Genomic DNA, 21,020 nt, shown 5'->3' on the forward strand with positions numbered 1-21,020 from the left:
CAGCCTTCCTGCTCCTCTAATGCTGCTTGGCCTGCTGTGTTCATCCAGCTCTACATCTTGTTATCATAGATCTCCAGCATCGGCAGTTCCCACTATCTCTAATTATACAACTAATTTGTTTGCCACTTAGAAAAAGTTTGTGCACTGATTTACTGAAAGATCAAAACTCAGACATTCTGATTTCCATATTCATCCCAAAGATAACTCAACAAAGTTAGCACAAAAGTACAGAAATGTTGAAAATACTCAACAGATAAAACAGTGGAGACAGAAACAGTTAATGTTTCAGAATGATGACCTCAGTTCTTACGATCACAGTTCTTCACATTTCTCACATCATTACCCAAAAGAGGGGAGGAAACAGAGGTGTGAATCAGGTCATAAATGTTTGCAATACAGGGTTATGGAAATCATATCTTGATATCTTCAGTAGGCAAATTTTCGAAAGGATCTAGTGGTACCAAATTAGAAGAGTTTTTAATATGTAGTCAGGTTTAATTATTTTTCTAATCAACCTGCTCAGAGTATTATGACACACCTCTGGAGTTGGTGGAACTTGAACCCATTGCCTCCTGGTTCAGAGGTAGGGACACTACCACTGTGCCACAAACACCCCTGAAGTCTGGCTTAAAAAGTTTTCAAAATTCACAGCACCTGTATAGCTACATGAATCCTGTGATTAGAAACATTGCTTAAAATATAATTATGCTATAATAGTATTCATTATGCTACTGGGAAATAAATTTGACATCCACAAAAATATTAGTGAGAATGCAATACACAATTAACTAATGCCTGTTGATAGCAATATGTAAACAAGTCAAATCTGTGTGACCTGTTTAACACCATTTTGGCTAAACTATCCAACAGCTGACTGGCTGAATGCATCAATAGAAGGCCAATGATGTGGAATGGTTGGCACCATTCAAAGCTAGCTTTCACCACTGAAAAAGGAAATGCATTATAACTGCAGCAGGAACTGCGAATTGTGCAAGAGTTTACTTTGACCTGGGAAGCATTCAGGCATGATGCAGCTGGGAGACAGCTGGCAAACTGTTCAGACACTGCACAGGAGGACATGGAAAGGAATAGAGATGTCTTGTACCCACAGATGACAGGAGACCCTTCAGACATGTGAGCAAGAGGCAGTGGGATGCAATGGCAGAAGCCAAGCCTCCAGAACCTGGATGCAATGTAACAAGACTCTCAATGATCTCATGAGATGTCAAGATCAGTGAATGCATCTTCAAATGTCATATCTTATTAACTACACCACTAGTCTCAAACACTACTCAATTGACCACACCCCACCAGTCACCCAACAACAGTCTTTATAATTTAGGCCTCACACCTGACAGTTATTTGCTTTATAGAATCCTCACACACACACACAGCTCTGTTGTAAATTTCACACCCACATTTTATAGTTTGCACGCACCACCAGCTTTTAAACCTTGGAACCACGTCATCCAAACAGATTGCGCAATACTCACCGACATACTTTGCTCCCTCATGCAGGGTAGGTAGTGCAAACCAGAGGCCAAGGAGCTAACTTAATGAGGTAGGTACCTTATTTCTGCAAGCTCTTGCTGCAATGAAGAAGTCCATGCTAGCCATTATTGGGACAGCAATTGCTGAAACCAATCAACAATGGGTCTTTAAAGATTGAAGTTAATTATACCTTGAAGAGTTCTAAAGAAGGGTCACTGGACCCGAAATATTAAATCTGCCTTCTCTACACAGATGCTTCCAGATCTGCTGAGATTTTCCAGCAATTTCTGACTTTGTTTCTGATTTCCAGCATCCACCCTTCTCTGTAATTTTAAATTATACATTACCCTACATACCCTATAAATACAATTAAAACTCCTCCTCAAATCCAACTTCCACATCAACCCACATTCTCTTCTGATTTACAAATTGTGGGCAAAGTAAGCATACAGCTTTTATTACCCCATCTCCTCACAACTTTCTCTTACCATTGTAAATTTCTCCTTCTAAATTTCAAGAAGTGCAAGCCAGGCAGTGGAATAACAGAAGGAACAGAGATGGTGAAGATGCAGGGTCACTAGATTCAACAGTTGCAACCCTCAGCTCAAATCACACATAATTTAGAGAGGGACAAAGGGATAGGATCTGCACATGAGACACTGTATAGCTTAAGGCAAGAGATTAGGACAGCACAGTTTCTCTGCTCCTATGATGCTGCTTGGCCTGCTGTGTTCATCCAGCCCTGCACCTTGTTGTCTAGGACAGCACAGTTGTCAGCTATCTGGGTGGTTGACAGCTCACAGGTTCTGTTGTGAAAATATTTATATTTCTGTTATATCTTCATGATCATAAGACATCCTAAAGCATTCTACAGCCAGTGAATAGTTATGAAGCATAGTCAATTTTGTAATAAAGGCAACCAATTTGTGCACTGCAAGTTCTTATAAGCAGAATGTTATTATGGCCAGACAATCTGTTTTTGTGATGTTGATTGAAGAATAAATATTGGTCAGGACTCTGGAGATAACTGAAGTAAAAACTGAAAATACTGGAAATACTCAGCAGGTATGGCAGTATCTGTGGAAAGAGTTAACATTTTCAGTTTGATGATCAGTTCTGATGAAAAATCATTGACCTGAAAGATTAACTTTGTTTCACTTTCCACGGGTATTTCCAGACCTGTATTCCTGTTTTTACTTTACATTTCCAGAAACCATGATATTTTACTGTTTCAACATGGAGAATTCAGTTGATCTTCCTCAATATATTGCTCTGGGATCTTATAATCTCAACTGGGGGCACAGAAGTTCTCAGTTTAATATCTCATTTCACATATGACCCCTCTAGCAGTGCATTAGAAATGTCACCCTAGATATCTATCTTCAATTTCAGGAGTGGAATTAAACTCAACTTTCTGACTCAGAAATGAAAGTGCTACCATCTGGGTCATGATAGACACTGCACCTCGACCACAGCTGATATGTGATGCATACTTAATGCAGTGGAAACTCAGTTGAAACCATTAAATATCAGCGTCTCACCATGCAAACTCACGTTCCTATCATGAGGACTGCTGCATGCAAAGAAGGGGCTTGCAGGCTGCCACAGTTGTCCAGCATTCCGTCCTTCAATAGACTACCTGGATGACCAAAGAACCGTCATGGGAGAAAGGGCAGTAGCTCTACTGAACTCAAATTTGCTATCATCTCAGGAAGACAGCATTGACCCTCTCACCCCTGCCACTCCACCAGTGCCCTCCCTATTGATTGACAGCAAGTTAGTATAGACTGCTGCCACCAGTGCTGTGTTGTAGTCCATAGCCAGGACTTCTAGGCCTAGAGTTGCTCATCAAATCAGGCAGATGGGACTAGTTTAGTTTGCGAAACTTGGTCGGCATGGACAAGTTAGATCAAAGGGTCTGTTTCTGTGCTATATGACTATGATTCTATCAACCTGTCGTATCCAAATCAAATGGGCTCAATCTAATTATTACATTATATTGAAGATTTAGACATGTCTCCTCAAATCTAGCTTGTCCTGATGGTCCTTAACCTACTCATTAATCTGGATGGCCTTCCTTAGTTCAGGACCTACATATCACCCTCAATATGATAGGGCCAAAGCTGGACACTATATTCTAAATGTGGTCTGATGAAACAAGGAAGGAGTAGCATTTCTTTTTTAGACATAATTATGCTGGCACTATATTATAATACCCTATTTAATTCCACAAGAGCTTCACTGGTCCTAAATTGCTAATTACGCTTTCATTATAACCCCAAATTCTTCCTTTATTAAGCAACTTGAGCATTCATTTCTGCATGGTGCATACATGCAGTTATCGCTATGCAAGTGTACGACACAACATTTCTCTATATTAAAATGTATTTGACAGACACGGACCCACTTGTCAACTTCGCATGATTGGTTCAGTACTTTTTATTTGCAAGGTCAGATATTCCAAATCTAGGGGTGTCCCAACCTTCATTTTGTATTATAAAAAATCATAAATGTACTAGAGTTATCGTAACATTACATTTTAAAAAGATGTTGAGAATTTCAAATCTCTTACCTGCCAATATTTGTCTGTGCTATTTCTTCAGTCATTTTTTGTTTACTGTCAAACAAGATGTCATTACATCAAACTTTCCTAAGTTTCTATCATATTGGATGCCTTATGAATCCACCATCTAATTAAAGAACGAGTGTCTTATTACACCTACAATTTAAAACAATACAATAGGTACAATATGCCAATCATTATTTGGCATTAAATATAGCACAAATATTCAAGAGTTCTTAATTCAATTTGTTCCTATTGATAATTATCACTAGATTTTACACAAATCTTAATCAATTCTGGTTGCTTTTGCCACATTTTAAAAGAATATTTGACCAAAGATAATTCAATTTTATTGGTAAGCTTAGTATAATATACTTTAAATACAAAAAGTGTTTCATCTGACTGATTATGAACATAATTCTGAGATTTCTGCCATCAAAGAATATATAGCAACAATCATAAATGAAGAAAAATTATTGGACTCATAGAAAATAGGGGCGGGGTAGGCCATTTGACCCTTCAAGTTTGCTGCACCATTATGATCATGGCTGATCATCCTGAGACTGTGGCACTGATTCTGGACTCCACCACTAACAGGAACATTCTTCCTACATTTACTCTGTCTAGTCCTGGTATAATTTTATAGGTTTCTATGAAATCCCCCTCATTCTTCTGAAATCCAGCAAATATAATCCTAACCAATTCAACACCTCCTCAGTCCTGCCATTCCAGGAATCAGTATGGTAAATGTTCACTGCATGTTCACTCCTGTATAACAAGAACAACTTCCCCAGATAAGAAGACCAAAACTGCATAGAACATTTCAGATGTGGCCTCCCCATGGCCCTGATAATTGCAGCGAGACATTCTGCTCCTTCATTCAAGTCCTTTTGCAATGAAGGCCAACATATCATTTGCTTTCTTTACCACCTGCTGCACCTGCACGCTAACCTTCAGCAACTGGTGTACGAGGGCACCCAGGTCTCGTTGCACATTCTCCTCTCTCAATTTATAGTAATTAAAATAATAATCTGCCTTCCTGTTTTTGTTACCGTAGTAGATAATCTCATATTTATCCACCTTAGACTGCATCTGCCATGCATTTGCCCACTTACTCAGCTTGTCCAAATCACCCTGAAACATCTCTGCATGCTCCTCACAGCTCACCTTCCCACCCAGCTTTGTGTCATCTGCAAATCTGGAGATAATATCTTGAGTTCCCTCGTCTAAATCATTCAAGCATTGATCCCTGTGGCATCCCACCAATGACTTTCTGCCATTTGGAAAAACTCTTGTTTATTCCAACTCCTCCTTTCCTATCTGCTAACCAGTTTTCTATCTATCTTAATAGACTACCCACAATCCTATGCGCTTTAATATTACATGTTAATATTTATTCTTTGACTTTGTCAAATGCCGTCAGAAAAACCTTGTTCATGGCTCATCCTCATCAACTCTTCTACAGTTACATTTCTAAGAATTCCAGTAGATTTGTCAACATGGCTTCCCTTTTATAAATCTATGCTGACTCTGTTGGATCCTACCACTATTTTCCAACTGCTCTGCTTTAAATCTTTTAGCATGGACTCTAGCATCTTCCTGATTACCAACTTCAGGCTGACTTGTCTATAATTTCCGATTTCTTTTCTACCTCCCTTTTTAAAAAGATCAGATTCAATACTGTCCAATCTGTAGGAACTGTTCTACAGTTCATAGAATCTTGGAAGATGACCACCAATATGTCCACTACTTCTAGGGTCACTTCCTTAAATACTTGGGATGTAAATTAACTGGCCTTGGGCATTTATCAGCCTTCAATCCCATCAATTTCCCCAACACCATTTCCCTACTAATACTGATTTCCTTCAGTTCCTCCCTCTCATTAAACACTGGGTTCCCAATATTTCTCATATGTTATTTGGGTCTTCCTTTGTGAACACAGAACCAAAGTATGTATTTAGTTGGTCAGCCATTTCTTTGTGCCTCGTTATAAATTCTCCTGTTCCTGAGCATGAGGGGTCTACACTTGTCTTCATATACCTACACAAATGTTTACAGTCAGTGTTTATTTTCCCTGCAAGCTTTCTCTCGTACTGTATCTTCCCTTTCTTAATCAATCCTGTTGTCCTTCTTTGCTGAAGACTAAACTGCTTCCATTCTTCTGGTTTATTGTTTTTTTTTAAATAGCCCATTTGTATGCCTCATGGATCTAATACTATCTCTAATTTTCTTGGTAAAACATGGTTTAGCCACCTTTTCCGTTTCACTTTTGTGCCAGACAGGAATGAGCAATTGCTGCAGTTCACCCATACACTCTTTGAATATTTGTCATTGCCTTTCCATCATCATCCCCTTAAATAATGTTCCTCAATCTATCATAGCAAAATCATGCCTCATACCATCGCAGTTTCATATATTTCGATCCAGGACCTTAGTCTTGCACTCAACTTCATCATTCTCCTTGATGAGAAATTTTATCATAATATGGTTGTTCATTCCCAACGGGCTCAGCACAACTAAATTGCCAATTATTTCTTTCTCAATACACAATACCCAGTCTAGGATGCCCTGTTCTCTAGTTGGTTTCTCAACGTATTGGTCCAGAAAACCATTCCACGTATACTCCAGGAATTCTTCCTCTATGGTATTGTTACTAATTCAATTTTCCCAATCTATATGGAGAATAAAGACACCTGTAATTAAGGATGTTCCTTTATTGCATGTGCTCTAGTTTCCTGTTTAATGCCATTCTCAATATCATCCCTACAGTTTGGGGATTGAAATACAGCCCCCCTCACTAAATTTTTGCCCTTGGTGTTCCTCAGTTCTGCCGATACAGATTCCACATCATTGGAGCCAATTTCCTTCCTCATTATTGTATTAATTTCTCTTTAACCAGCAATGCAACTCCACTATCTTTTCCTCTTTGTCTGTCCTTCCTAAATATTGGATACACCTGGATGCTCAGCTCCCATCCCTCTGTCACCTCATAGCCACATCTCTGTAATCTTGACTATATTATACCTGTTTTCTTCTACTTGCATGATTAATTCATCTACTTTATTACAAATTCTCCACACATTAAGGCACAAAGCCTTAAGGCTTATCTTTTTAAGATGACTAGTCCCGTTCCCATTACTTTTCACTGTTGCCCTGTTTGATGTGGCCCCTTGATCTCTCTGCCTATCACTTTTCTTATTCCCTTTTGTCTTTTGTTCTTATCCTTAATTGTCCTTCCTCTAACAGCTTGCATAGATTTCCATTCCCCTGCCATTTGAATTTAAAACACCCCTCAACCACTCAAGCACATACTTCCCCTGGGGCACTGGTCATGGTCCTGCCCACCTAGAACACATTCAGTTCTGGGGCTCCAGTTCCCCAGAACCGGTCCCAACGCCCAAGAATCTGAAACTATGCCCTCTTACACCACCTCTTCAACCAAATATTGATCTGATACATCCTGTTATGTCTACTCTGACTAGCACATTTGTAATCCTGGGATCACTACTTTTAAGATCCTGTTTTCAACTTACTTCCTAATGTTCTGCTTTTAGAACCACATGGAAGGTCCTTGGCACTAATCTGGTTTCCTCAGAGTGAGCAGACTCTCTGACACTCTTGTTTATATCTGTCAGCCAGAGCTCCCTGATTGGGTCTGTTAATCTGGTCCAATCAGAAAACTCATATTCTGTGAGGTCCACCTGGCTGACATAGTTACAATCACTATAATATCATTCCAAGTTTAATTAAACTCTCTTCCAACAGGAGCACTCACTGGAGGCAGAATACATCACAAAATCTGCAGGCCTGTATGCTGCAGTGAAGACATGTCACATTTTGCAGCTTAGAACCAGGCCACTGTGAATAGATTTCGGACCTCAGTTTATCTACAGTGCCCTAAAACTGTAGCTGTTCTCTGTTTAAAGAAAAATACTCAATGTGTACATTATGTACTAGTGCCTTTTCTAAAAATATTGCTTTATAGTTCTATGTGTCAATTTCTCCCCTCTCCTTATGTCATCTAAATTCGAAACATCAGCTTGCTCTTTCCATGAATACTGCCTGACCAACTGTGATTTCCAGCATTTTTTTGTTTTCAGCTCCCATCCTTACTTGTTTAAACTCAGCCTAATCCAATCAGGTGTAATAGTTTATATATTGACTATTGGTATGTCCATTAAGCAATGTAATCCATAGTTGTTGGTTCCAACGTACTCACTTATCACTTATTCAGTTTATCTACCTGATTTACTTAATTACAGCCAGATTTAAGACTAACTTTGCAAACCTTTCAACATACTGCTTGAGGAAGATGTCCTGTACACATTTCAGAAATTCTATTTCCTTTTCTGCTCCAGCCAATGTGAATAATTGAAAGTTCTCAGAATTTTTTTAAAATCCCTGCTCACAATTCTAAGCCAACCGTGGATTTCCTATTTCATTTTCATTCAAAAATTTGGAGATCTGAAGTGCACCTCTACTGATAATACGTTTTTTTAAAAAATAGAAGAGGGCACTGGATGATTATTTGGGAATATGCAGCGATATGGGTGGAAAGCAAGAGATTGGCACTCGGTAATAGAACCGGTGCAGGTACGATGGGTCGAATGGTTTACCTGGTGTCCATATTTGAAATTGTCGCGGTGCATCGTAAGGTACCACTGGTTACAAGCCACAGATGAAAATCCCAAATTAAGTCCATATAAAGGCAAAACAAGTCAAAATTCAAGTCAGAAGCAAAAGAGAATGAACGTCGATGCAAAAAAGATTCCTGCATCCTTTTAGAAATGCAACGTAGAACTCACGCATATTTCATATATTACCTGTCAAAATGACGTGAATAATTTTATCATATACCCAGCTTTTGCCACGGGTAAAGTGGTCTCCAGGTACTTACTATCAACGTCGTTAATCTGTGAGCAACTCCTTCAGAGTCAGCCTGAGTATCAGGTCGCTATGGTGACAGCGGAAGTGATATGTGGTCGCTATGGTTACCATGGAAGTGACAAAAGAACACAAGCCGTCGCCCTAGCAACAGTTGACAGGAGCCACTCTTCCCCTTTGTTCCAGCGTTTTGTGTTTCTCAAGAGGTTGTATTTCCACATCTGGTAATCGTGTAGTAATTTGTGGGTTTGAAGAATAACTTCTGGTTATGCTTTATGTTGAACCAGGCAAATTGTACGAATCCCAAAAGCAAATTACGGCGTTTGATTGAAATCTGAAACAAAATAATAAACGCTGCAAATACTCGAGCAGCTCAGGCAGCATCACTGAAGAGAAGCATTTTTGCTTATCAACGTTATCGAACTGAGATTCCAGGAGCTAGTGTTTTTATATTTCTCTAATCAACCTATTCAGAAATGTTATTACACATCTCTGGAGCAGATGGGATTGAAGCTGGATCTCCTGGCTCAGGGTAGGGACACTACCACTACACCACAAGAACCCTTCAGAGTTTGAGTTTTGATGATAAGATTATCAAAATAGAGCAAATGCTAAAGGTTATCATGCAGAATCTGTTATATTTCAATCCAAAAACATTGGGTTAAAATTGTTTCCATATCAACAATGCAAAATTAACAGTTGTAAATAACCCATTGCAATTGTGTGGTTTTGCAAAACATAATTACAGGCGGATAGAAGATGGATAAAGGAGAAGTTAAGTGAAGAGGAGACAGACAAATTTCAATAGACATATTTCACTTGGGAACCCTGCAGCCCAATGGTATCAATGTGGACTTCACAAGCTTCAAAATCTCCCCTCCCCCGACCGCATCCCAAAACCAGCCCAGCTCGTACCCACCTCCCTAACCTGTCCTCCCATCTATTCACTCCTCCCACCTCAAGCCCCACTCCAATCTCCTACCTTCGAGCGTCATCCCGCCTCCTTGACCTGTCCGTCCTCCCTGGCTCGACCTATCCCCTCCCTAACTCACCACCTACACTCACTTTACTGGCTCCAACCGTGCATCCTTGACCCATCAGTCTCCTCTCCACCTATCTTCCCCTTTATCCATCATCTATCTGCTTCCCCCTCTCCCCCTTTTTTTTCAGAATCCCCTTCCCCTCCCCCATTTCTGAAGAAGGGTCTAGACCCGAAACATCAACTTTCCTGCTCCTCTGATGCTGCTTGGCCTGCTGTGTTCATCCAGTTCTACACCTCGTTATCCTAGTGTTAAGGGCTTGGGTGGAGATGAATTTGTTAAGTATGCACAAAAAATTTCCTTATTCAATATGTGAATGTATCTACTAAAGAAGGAGCAAAACTTGGGAAATAAGGCAGAGCAAATCATTGAGGTGACAGTGGAGGATCACTTTGAGGCTAGTGTTCATAATTCTGTTAGTTTTAAAATAGTTATGGAAGTTAAAGGTCTAAATTGGGACAAAGCCAATTTTGAATGTATTAGGCAAGAACTTTCTAAAGTTGATTGGACAAGGCCATTTGCAGGTAAAGGGATGGTTACAAAGTGGGAGGTCTTAAAAAATGAAATAACGAGAGTTCAGACACAGTATGTTCTTGTTAGTGCAAAGGGCAAGCTGGTAGGGTAGGGAATACTGGATGACTAGAAAAATTGAGGCTCTGGTCAAGATAAAGGTGGCAGCATATGTCAGATGTAGACAGCTGGGATCAAGTGAATCCCTAGAGGAGAATAAGGGCAGTAGGAGTACACTTAAGAGGGAAATCAGGAAGGTAGAAAGGGGACATGAGATAGCTTTGGCAAATACAGTTAAGAAGAATCCAAAGAGATTCTACAAATATATTAAGGGCAAATGAGTAATGAGGGAGAGAATAAAGATCAACAAAGCCGTCTATGTGTGGAACCATGGAGATGGGTAAGATACTAAATGAGTATTTCACATCAGTTTTTACTGTGAAGAAGGATATGGAAGCTAAAGAATTTGGGGAAATCAACAATGATATCTTGAAAAGTGTCCAGAAGAAGAGGTGCTAGATGTCCTAAAATGCATAAAGGTGGCTAAATCCTTGGGACCTAATCAGGTGTATCCCAGAACTTTGTCGGAAGTTAGGGAAGAGATTGCTGAACCCCTTCCTGAAATGTTTGTATCATCAGTAGCCATGGGTGAGGTGCCGGAAGACTGGAGATTGGCTAATGTGGTGCCATTATTTAAGAAATTGGTAAGGAAAAGCCAGGGAATTATAGACCATTGAGCCTGATGTCAGTGGTGGGTAAATTGTTGGAGGGGAGTCTGAGGGATAGGATCTACATACATTTGGAAAGGCAAGGACTGATTAGGGATAATCAACATGGCCTTGTATATGGGAAATCATGTCTCACTAACTTGATTGAGTTTTTTGAAGAAGAGACAAAGAAAATTGATGAAAGCAGAGTGGTAGACATTATCTATGTGGACTTTAGCAAAGCATTCAACAAGGTTTGCATGGTGGACTGGTTAGCAAGGTTAGATCACATGGAATCCAGGGAAGCTAACCAATTGGATACAAAATTACCTTGAAGGTAGGAGACAGTGGGTGGTGGTCGAAAGTTTTTTTGGTCTGGAGGTCTGTGACCAGTGTTGTGCCTCAAGGGATCTGTGCTGGATCCACTGCTTTTCGTCATTTAAATAAATGATTTGTATGTGAATGTAGGAGGTATGGTTAGTAAGATTGTAGATGACACCAAAATTGTTGGTGTAGTAGACAGTGAAGAAGGTCATCTCAGAGAACAATGGGACCTTCATCAGATGAGCCAATGGGCCGACGTGTGGCAGATGGAGTTTAATTTAGATAAATATGAGGTGTTGCATTTTGGCAAGGTAAATCAGCGCAGGACTTACGCAGTTAAAGGTTGGGTCCTGGGGAGTGTTGCCAAACAAAGAGACCTAGAGATGCAGGTGCATATTTCCTTGTAAGTGAACTCACAGGTAGACAGAGTGATGAAGAAGGTCTGTGGTACGCTTGCCTTCATTAGTCAGTGCATTGAATACAGGAGTTGGGAGGTCATGTTGCAGCTATACAGGACTTTGGTTAGGCCACTTTTAGACTACTGCGTTCAAGTCTTCCTGCTATAGGAAATATGTTGTTAAACTTGAGAACGTTGAGAAAAGATTTACAAGAACGTTGCCAGGTTTGGAGGCTTTGAGCTAAAGGAAAAAGCTGAATAGTTTGCGGCTTTATTCCGTGGAGTGTAGGAAGCTGAGGGGTGACCTTATAGAGGTTTATAAAATCATGAGGAGCATGGATAGGGTGAATAGCCTTTTTTCCAGGATAGGGGAATGCAAAACCAGAGGGCATAGGTTTAAGATGAGAGTGGAAAGATTTAAAAGGGACCTTGGGGCAACCTTTTCATGCAGAGGGTGGTGTGTATATAGAAAAAGCTGCTAGAGGAAGTGGTACAGGCGAGTACAATTACAACATTTAAAAGACATTTGGATAGGTACATGGATAGGAAAGGATTAGAGGGATATGGGCCAATCGCAGGCAAATGGGACTAGTTCAGTTTAGGAAACTGGGTCAGCATGCATGAGTTTTGCTGAAGGGCCTGTTTTCCTGTTGTATGACTGTATGACTATATAAGTTAGTTTGTATGTAGCACCCAAATACAGCAACATCGCAGCATTCAATGCGTTTCAATGTTGAAACAAACAGCCAGGTGCAGTTTTGAAAAGCTAATACCAGAATGGTGTATTTCAGACACTAAATTTGGATATTAGCATTTAACATGCATCTGTCCCTTGTCTGGAGTTTCTGTAACATTTGTGCATCATCAACAGTGCGCACCATGAAATCAAAATTGAACCCAGTGCTGAATGCAACTTTGTGAATGTTTATTTTTCAAAGTCAAACAGCAACACTACCTTGAAATCTAAGCTTCCTTTACAAATTACAGCCAACAGAATGTTACCATCTCTCAAAAAAGGTAAAATTCTACAGCTACTGATGATCTGAATAAAAACAAAAAGTACAGAAACTCAGTGGGTCTGGCAACATCCGAGGAGAGAGAAACCAAGTTAACGTTTCAAGTCCCAATATGACTCACCTTTGAAGAAGTCATATTGGACTTGAAACATTAACTTTGTTTCTCTGTTTCAGACCTATAGAACTTCCTCTGGAAGTTTCTGTTTTTATTTCAAAATGTTATCCTAAAACTATGACCTCTCATTCTAGACTATCCCACATGAGGAAATATTCTTTCTAGGTCTACTTTGTCAATCCACATTAGCACCATATATACCTCAAATAGATCTCCTTTCATTCTTCTAAAGTCTACAGAGTATAGGCCTAAACTGCTTAATTTCTCTTCATGAAACAAACCCCACATTTCTGGAATCAATCTAGTAAACCTCCTCTGAACCGTCTCCAATGCAACCACATTCCTCCTCAAAGAGACCTAGAGGTGCAAGTGCACAGTTCCTTGAAAGTGGAGTTGCAGGTAGACAGGGTGGTGAAGAAGGCAACTGGCATGCATGCCTTCATTGGTCAGAACATTGAATAAAGGAGTTGGGATGTCGTGTTGTGGCTGTACAGGACATTGGTGAGGTTACTTTTAAAATACTGCGTTAAATTCTGGTCACCCTTCTATAGGAAGGATATTGTTAAACTTGAGGGGGTGCAGAAAAGATTTACAAGGATATTTCTGGAACTGAAGGGTTTGAGCTATAGGGAGAGGCTGAATAGGCTGGGGCTTTTCTCCCTGGTGTATTGGAGACTGAGGAGTGACCTTATAGAGGTTTATAAAATTATGAGTTGCATGGATTGGGTGAATAGCCAAGGTTTTTTCCCTAGGATGAGGGAGTGAAAAACTACAGGGCATAGGTTTAAGGAACAGAGGAAAAAATTTTTAAAAGGACCTGAGGGGCAACTTTTTTATGCAGATTGTGGTGCGTATATGGAGCAAGCTGCCAGAGGAAGTGGTGGAGGCGAGTGCAATTACAACATTTAAAAGGCATTTGGATGGGTATATAAATAGGAAGGGTTCAGAGGGCTATAAGCCAAATGCTGGCAAATGGGACTAGGTCAGATTGGGACGTCTGTTTGGACAGGTGAGTAGAACCGAACGGTCCATTGCCGTGCTGTAAGACTCTATGACTGTAAGGGGATGAAACTTGTATGCAGTACCACAAGTGCCGTCTCACTAATGCCTGTATAGTTGTAGCAACTATTCTGGACTTTTGTGCTCTATTCCTTTAGCAATAAGTGCCAAAACCTGATTTGCCTTCCTTATTACCTGATGTACCTGCATAGTAATTTTGTGCAATTTGTGCACGAGAATACCCAGATCCACTGCACCGAACCACATTGAAGTTTCTCTCCATTTAGATAATAAGTTGCCTTTCTTGTTCTCTGACCAAAACAGATAACCTCACACTTATCCATGCTAAACTTCATCTGCTAAATTTTGGCCCATTCACCTAACCTATTCACATCCATTTGTAAATTTATCTTTTCTTTACTGCAACTTACTTATGCACCGGCTTTAGTGTCTTTTGCAAATTTGACGATAGTACTTACTTTTCCTGCATCCAAGACATTGGGCCAGATGGCTAAAGATTAGTCAGTGACTTTAAGCAGCATCTTTTCATAAAGAGGTGGGAAGGTTCAGACAGATTTTGATTCAAAAGTGAGTTAAAGATTATGGGGGGAGGTGGTGGTGGGGGGTTGGTGGTGGGGGTGGGGGGGGGGGGGGGGGGGGGTTTACCACATGCAGCTAAGGTCACAATCAGATCAGCATGATCTTGTTGAATGACAGATCAGGCTCGAGGAGCACGATCACCTGTGCCTGCTCCAATTTCTTATGTTCTTAATTTGTCACTGTGATTTCTCTTTCACAAACCTATGTTAACTCTGAATGATTGCATTATGATTTTCTAAATTTCCTTCTACTACATCCTTAAGAATGGAAAGTAGCTTTTTCATAATTTTGGATGGTAAACTGATGAGCATGTAGTTTCCTGCTTCCTGTGTCTCTCAACTTAAATCGTGGTATTACATTTTCAGTTTTCCAATTTGCTGGAACTTTTCCAGAATCTGGGGAATCTTGGAAGATTACAACTAAAGCATCTGTAGTGATTGTAAAGATTGTATCAAGGTGGATCTCATAGAAAATTAGTTCCCTGATTGGGGCTCTTAATCTTGTCCAATCGGAGAGCCCTGGATGACAGACATAAACAGGAATGTCGGAGGTTCTGTTCACTCTGAGAGGTGGCTCTATGGGAGCTGGACCAGTGTCAAGGACTTTCTACGTGTAAACAAAGGCTGAGTTGGTGAAGGGATACTGGCCTCTGTGGAGTTATTTTAGTGGCGATGAGAGGAAAGCATGATACTGAAGAAATTTGCTCACAACAGTTGTCTTAGAGTTGGGGTAAGCATTTCTGGCATCATTTCATTATTTGGGAAGCTTGAATTGTTTGATCCTGCTGTCGAAGACTGGGCTCAGTATGTGGAAAGAATGCGTTGTTTTTTCTGGGACATTGGGGCAGATGGAAAGCAATGAATAAGTCTCCTGACAGCTTGTGGGCCTGCAGCTTTTTAGGTTTTTAGAACCCTAACATTTCCTGAGGCACCACAGATACTAAAACGTTTCAAGAGTTGACAGATTTAGTTAAGGAATATTATGACCCTAAGCCTCCTTTAATTCTAAGTCACTTTCGGTTTTACTTGGCAGTTCAAGAACCAGAGGAATCCATGTCAGAATTTTTGATGTAATTAAGATGACTGGCAGACACATATGAATTTAGTTTACCACTTAATGAGAAGCTGAGAGACTGTTGGTATATGGGATTAATGATGTAACCGTGCAAAAGCAAAACTGGACTTCAAACAGGCACTACGGCTGGCTTTGTCACTGGGAAATGTGCCAAGTAAAGCATATGAGTTACACGGTATGCCAACTGAGTGGACGTCCTTGCCAGGCTGACTGATATGGGGGACACCACTTGAGTGAAGACAATTGCATAGCCTTACTCAGGACATATCCTGAATAGAGGGACTCTAGGTCACCTCACAGGAAAACCCCAAAGCAAAGCCAAGCCTCAGCCAAACAGTTAGCATTTTCTTCAGGACTCAAGCCAGAAAGCCATTGCTGCTGGTATGCAGATTTGAGACAGCAAAAGAGTTCCACTAGGCTGAATTGAGTAAGTGAACTCACAGGCCAATATCCAAGAGAGTGCACACCCAGGAAAGCCCACCTACATCTGGATTAGAACAGTTAAATTTTTTAGCAACATCAAAATCATAACAAATCAAAATAAATGTCTGGTTAAATGATCACCCATTTCTAATGGAGCTTGATACAACACAGCTGTATCAATGATTGCAGAACCAGTCTTTAACAAAAGTCAGTCTGGACTCCAACACTCAAGTTTGTGTAAGACCTCGGCTAGACTGAGAACCTGTATTGGGGAACCTTTACAGATAAAGGGTAAACTTTGGTTCTGGTCTCGAATGAGAAGCAGATGGTTTAATTACCAATGATTTTGAGATATGCATACCTGCAATTGCAGTTAGATGAAGATTCCCAGAAATATGCTACAATTACTACCCATAGGGCTTCTATCAATATACGAGACTGCCATTTGGTGTAGCATCAGCCTGTGCCATTTTTCAGCAAAACGATGGAGAACATTTTAACAAGGTCTACACCAGGTCAGCATTTATTTGGATGATGTGTTAATAACATAGAAGATCAATAAAGAGCACATAGATAAGTTGGACAGAGTCCTTAGATGTTTCTCCAAGGCAGGTGTATGCTTCAGAAGGAAAAATGTGTGTTCTAGGCACCCCAACTAACCTACCTGGGCTACAGAGTTGACAAGACAGGGTTACACCAGTTGGAAGGTAAAGTGAAGGTGATCAAAGGTGCCCAAACTCCCACATCTGTACCAGAGCTTAGGTCTGTCCCAGGATTGGTGAATTATTACAGAAGGTTCATACATAACCTGGCCTGCATCCTGACACCATTACATTTACTATTGAAAAAGGATCGGCCTTGGAAATGCTCTCGTAGCCAAGACGCAGCCTTTAGGGAAGTGAAGAAGCTGCTATCATCGTCTAAGGTGTTGACACACTATGATCTCAAGTGAGATCTGGTGCTGACATGCAATGCCTTCCCATATGGTATCAGAGTAGTGTGGGCTCACAGATGGCCCAATGGAAAAGAATGTCTAGTAGTGTATGCTTCCCGGATTTTGGCTAATTGATTGATTTTATTGTCATGTGTACCGAAATACAGTGAAAAGCTTTGTTCACGAGTGGTACAGGCAGATCACAGCAAACAAAGGATGCACAGATCAAAAAGACTTAGAGGCACACAGGTTACATTGCAGGTTACATTATTTGAGGCTAGAGACCATTCAACAGTCTGATAACGGCTGGAAAGAAGCTGTTCCTGAACCTGCTTGTGAATGTGTTCAGGATTCTGTATCTTCTGCCTTACAGAAGAGTTTGTAGGAGATCATTACCTCGGTGTGATGGGTCTTTGATGATGTTGGCTGCCTTTCTGCAGCTGCCAGCTGTGTAAATAGAGTCCATGGATGGAAGGTTGTCTTCCGTGATGGTCTGGGCTGTGCACATAACCTTCTGTAGTTTCTTATAGTCCTGGGCAGAGCAGTTACCATACCAGGCCATTATGCACCCGGACTGTATGCTTTCAATGGTGCACTTGTAGAAGTTGGTGAGGGATCTTATGGACATGCCAAATTTCTTGAGCCGCCTGAGGAAGAAGAGGCGTTCTTGTGCCTTCTTGACTGTAGCATCTATGTGGGACGTCCAGGACAGGTCATCGGTTATTGTCACTCCGAGGAACTTGATGCTCTTCACCCTTTCAGCCTCAGTTCCATTGACGTAGATGGGGGTGTGTTCTCCTCCTTTCTGAAGTCAATGATCAGTTCTTTAGTTTTGCCAATGTTGAGATACAGATTGTTTTCATTGCACCACGTCACCAAGCCCTCTATCTCCCTTCTGTATTTTGACTCATCGTTATTAGATATCAATCCCACTTTGGTGGTGTTGTCAGCAAACTTGTAAATGGCGTTCATTCTGAATTTGTCAACACAGTCGTAGGTGTACAGCAAGTACAATAGAAGGCTGAGGACGCATCCTTGGGGGGCTGCAGGGTTGAGTGTTATTGTAGATGAGGTGCAGTTACCTATCCTCACTGATTGCGGCCTATGGGTCAGAAAGCTGAAATGCAAATATGCCCAGATAGAGAAGGAAGGTTTGACAGTTATCTTTGGCGTGAGAAAATTCCACCAATACCTTTACGGACATAAATTTGTAATAATAACAGACCATAAACTCCTGCTAAGGCTACTGAAAGTGGACAAGGTCATCGCTTCAGGTTAAATTCAATGGTGGGCTGTCATTCTAAGTGCGTACAATTACAAGTTGGACCACCAACTGGGAGGCCAAGTAACAAAAGCGGATGCCTTGAGCCACCTCCCACTGGCAGATACACCACCAGTAGTGTCACCACTGGAAGAATCCATTCTGGCTTTAAACTTTCTGGGCAACCTTCCGGTCACCACTGACAATGTCAGATTGGATGCAAAGTGATCTGGTCCTGGAAAAACTAAGGCAGCTAGTAGTGATGGGGAAAACAAAAGGGCCATCACAACCAGAATTGAAACCTTTCTGGATCTACTGAGACCGGATCACAGATAACACAATGTGGAGCTGGAGGAACACAGCAGGCCAGGCAGCATCAGAGGAGCAGGAGACTTGATGTTTTGGGTCAGGACCCGTCTTCAGAAATGGGGAGGGGGAAGGGAGCTGGAAAATAAATAGAGGAGGGGTGGGGCTGGGGAGGGTAGGTGGAATGGTGATAGGTGAATGCAGGTAGGAAGTGGTGGGGATTGGTCATGGGAAGAGTAGGGTGCATAGGTGGGGAAGAAGATGGACAGGTTGTGTCAGGTCAAGGAGGTGGGGATGAGAGGGAGGGTTGGACATGGGATGAGGCTGGGGGTGGGGAGATTTTAAAACTGGTGAATTCCATGTTTAGGCCATTGGGTTGTAGGCTCCCGAGGCGGAATATGAGGTGCTGCTCCTCCAGTTTGTATGTGGTGTCATTGTGACACTGGAGGAGGCCCAGGATGGACATGTCACCCAGGGAGTGGAAGGGGGAGTTAAAATAGTTGGCAACCGGAAGGTGTTATTTGTCGCATACAGAGCGCACGTGCTCTACGAAATGGTCCCCGAGTCTATGCTTGGTCTCACCGATGTAGAGGAGGCCACATCGGGAGCAACAGATACAGTAGCCCAAGTTGGAGGATGTACAGGTGAACCCCTGTCTGATGAGAAAGGTCTGTTTGGTGCCTTGGATGGAGGTGACGGGCGAGGTGTAGGGGCAGGTGTAGCACTTCCTGCGGTTGCAGGGAAAGGAGCTGGGTGTGGTGGGGTTAATGTGGAGTGCTGAGTTGCTAAAGGGGAGTAGACTCCACACCAGGTTAAATCTGATCTTCCCTTACCTGGTGGGGAGGGCAAAACGGCACCAGGAATGCCAATGCTGACACAAAACTCCTCTCAGTGAGAGAGACAGTTTACTTCAGCGGACAAAGTTTGGTGCCGAAACTGTGGAAATGGCCCTGCTTGGGTAAGAGGCATGGTTGATGCAAGGTCAGGTCTTCTGATGTACAAAGTTTAGGTTGGTGAGTTGATCCTGAACAAGCAGGTGGACCACACGAAAACTGCAAACTTGCAAATGGGGCATGAGCAAAACATACCCTCAGAATAGCCGGCAAAGATATTGGAACCCTCCAACTATCATCAAAGAAACCTGGGAGTCTGAGGTGTACACGGTGAATGTCACAGGCTCGACACCTGAAGAAGAGAATCAATTTCTTCAGAGACACTCCAGGTGCAAGAGGTGGGCTACAGTCTGGTACATGCCCTCCATATTCGAGGCTAAATTGGAGGAACCGGACCCGGTGTGAAAACACCCCAGGGGAGGCTACAAGTAAAAGAACAAGCCTGCGTCTCTGAACTTAGACCTGCAGGGATGTAGTGATTGTAACAAGGTCAGCCGGGTGCGCCTCATAGAAGAGCTCCCTGATTGGGGCTATTAACCTGATCCAGTCAGGAAGCCCCGGCTGCCAGATATAAACAGGGGTGTGTGGCAGTTGGGCGTAGCTATGTGGCTGAATAACATAGTCTCAAACTTGAGGAGTGGCCACACAGTCAAGTCATAACATTCATGGTTATGGGCCTACTGTGGGAAAGTGGGACTAGTGTCGATAGTAATATTTTTACCCAGTGTGGAGGGGAGTGGGCAGGTCAGAGGATCTCCTTGTGGGTCTGCTCTGGGCCTGGCCAGGCTGGCTTTTAACAGGTCCAGGCAGTGGTCCTTGGAAGGGGTCGTCCGGCTGACTGCCTGCCCCTGTTCTGAGGTTATATTAGAGTCCAGGTGTCCTTGCAGAGGGAGCATGCGGGGTCCACCAACACTCTTGCTGCCTTTATGGAGAGGTGGGCATCCAGAGGATGGAGTGCTTTATTTCCCCCTCCAATTTTATTTTGATTTGATCTTTACCCTCCCCTTCACTTTTTCTTTCACATAAGTATTGCCTGTACCAGGCTTTGCTTGTCACTGCTTCCCTGGCCACATAGGTGCTTTTCCTGAAAAGAGAGAGGAGTATAAGCAGGAGTGTCAGAGGTTCTATTCTCTCTGAGAACTGGCTCTGAGGAAGCCAGACGGTCAAATATGAAGCATGTGTAAATAAGGGGTGACTTGGTGACGGGATACCGGCCTCTGCAAAGTTATTTCAGCATCCAGTATCTCTGTAGCCATTGCCTTTAAAACCCTAGGATGCAGGTCAATAGTTCTGGGAAATTGTCAACCTTTAGTTTCATTAATTTGCCTAGTACTTTTCCTCTAGTGATAGTAATTGTTTTCAACAATCCTCCCTTTTGCCTCTTGATTTTCTCCTATTCTTTCAGCACCAGATACACTTAGGCAGGGGCTAGTCTTTGAGATGTTGTGGAAAGATGTTTAGATTTTAAGTAGCATTTTTAAAA

The 21,020-nt window shown here is 41.8% G+C and overlaps 1 protein-coding gene across 1 annotated transcript in view; it reads right to left on the bottom strand.

The window, feature by feature from the left end:
* Nucleotides 1-8,974, bottom strand: part of LOC109934176 (protein MFI) — a 40,756-nt gene extending 31,782 nt beyond the window's left edge. Inside the window, exons 1-2 of the mRNA XM_020533009.2 lie at nt 8,952-8,974; nt 4,064-4,181 (exon numbers count right to left, since the gene is read on the bottom strand). Of these exons, the coding sequence (XP_020388598.2) occupies nt 4,064-4,098 (35 nt within the window). The 5' untranslated portion in view covers nt 4,099-4,181; nt 8,952-8,974. The remainder of the gene's footprint in view (nt 1-4,063; nt 4,182-8,951) is intronic.
* Nucleotides 8,975-21,020: the final 12,046 nt, after the last annotated feature.

Source organism: Rhincodon typus, chromosome 6, assembly GCF_021869965.1.
Source record: "Rhincodon typus isolate 14 chromosome 6, sRhiTyp1.1, whole genome shotgun sequence".
NCBI lineage: Eukaryota > Metazoa > Chordata > Chondrichthyes > Orectolobiformes > Rhincodontidae > Rhincodon > Rhincodon typus.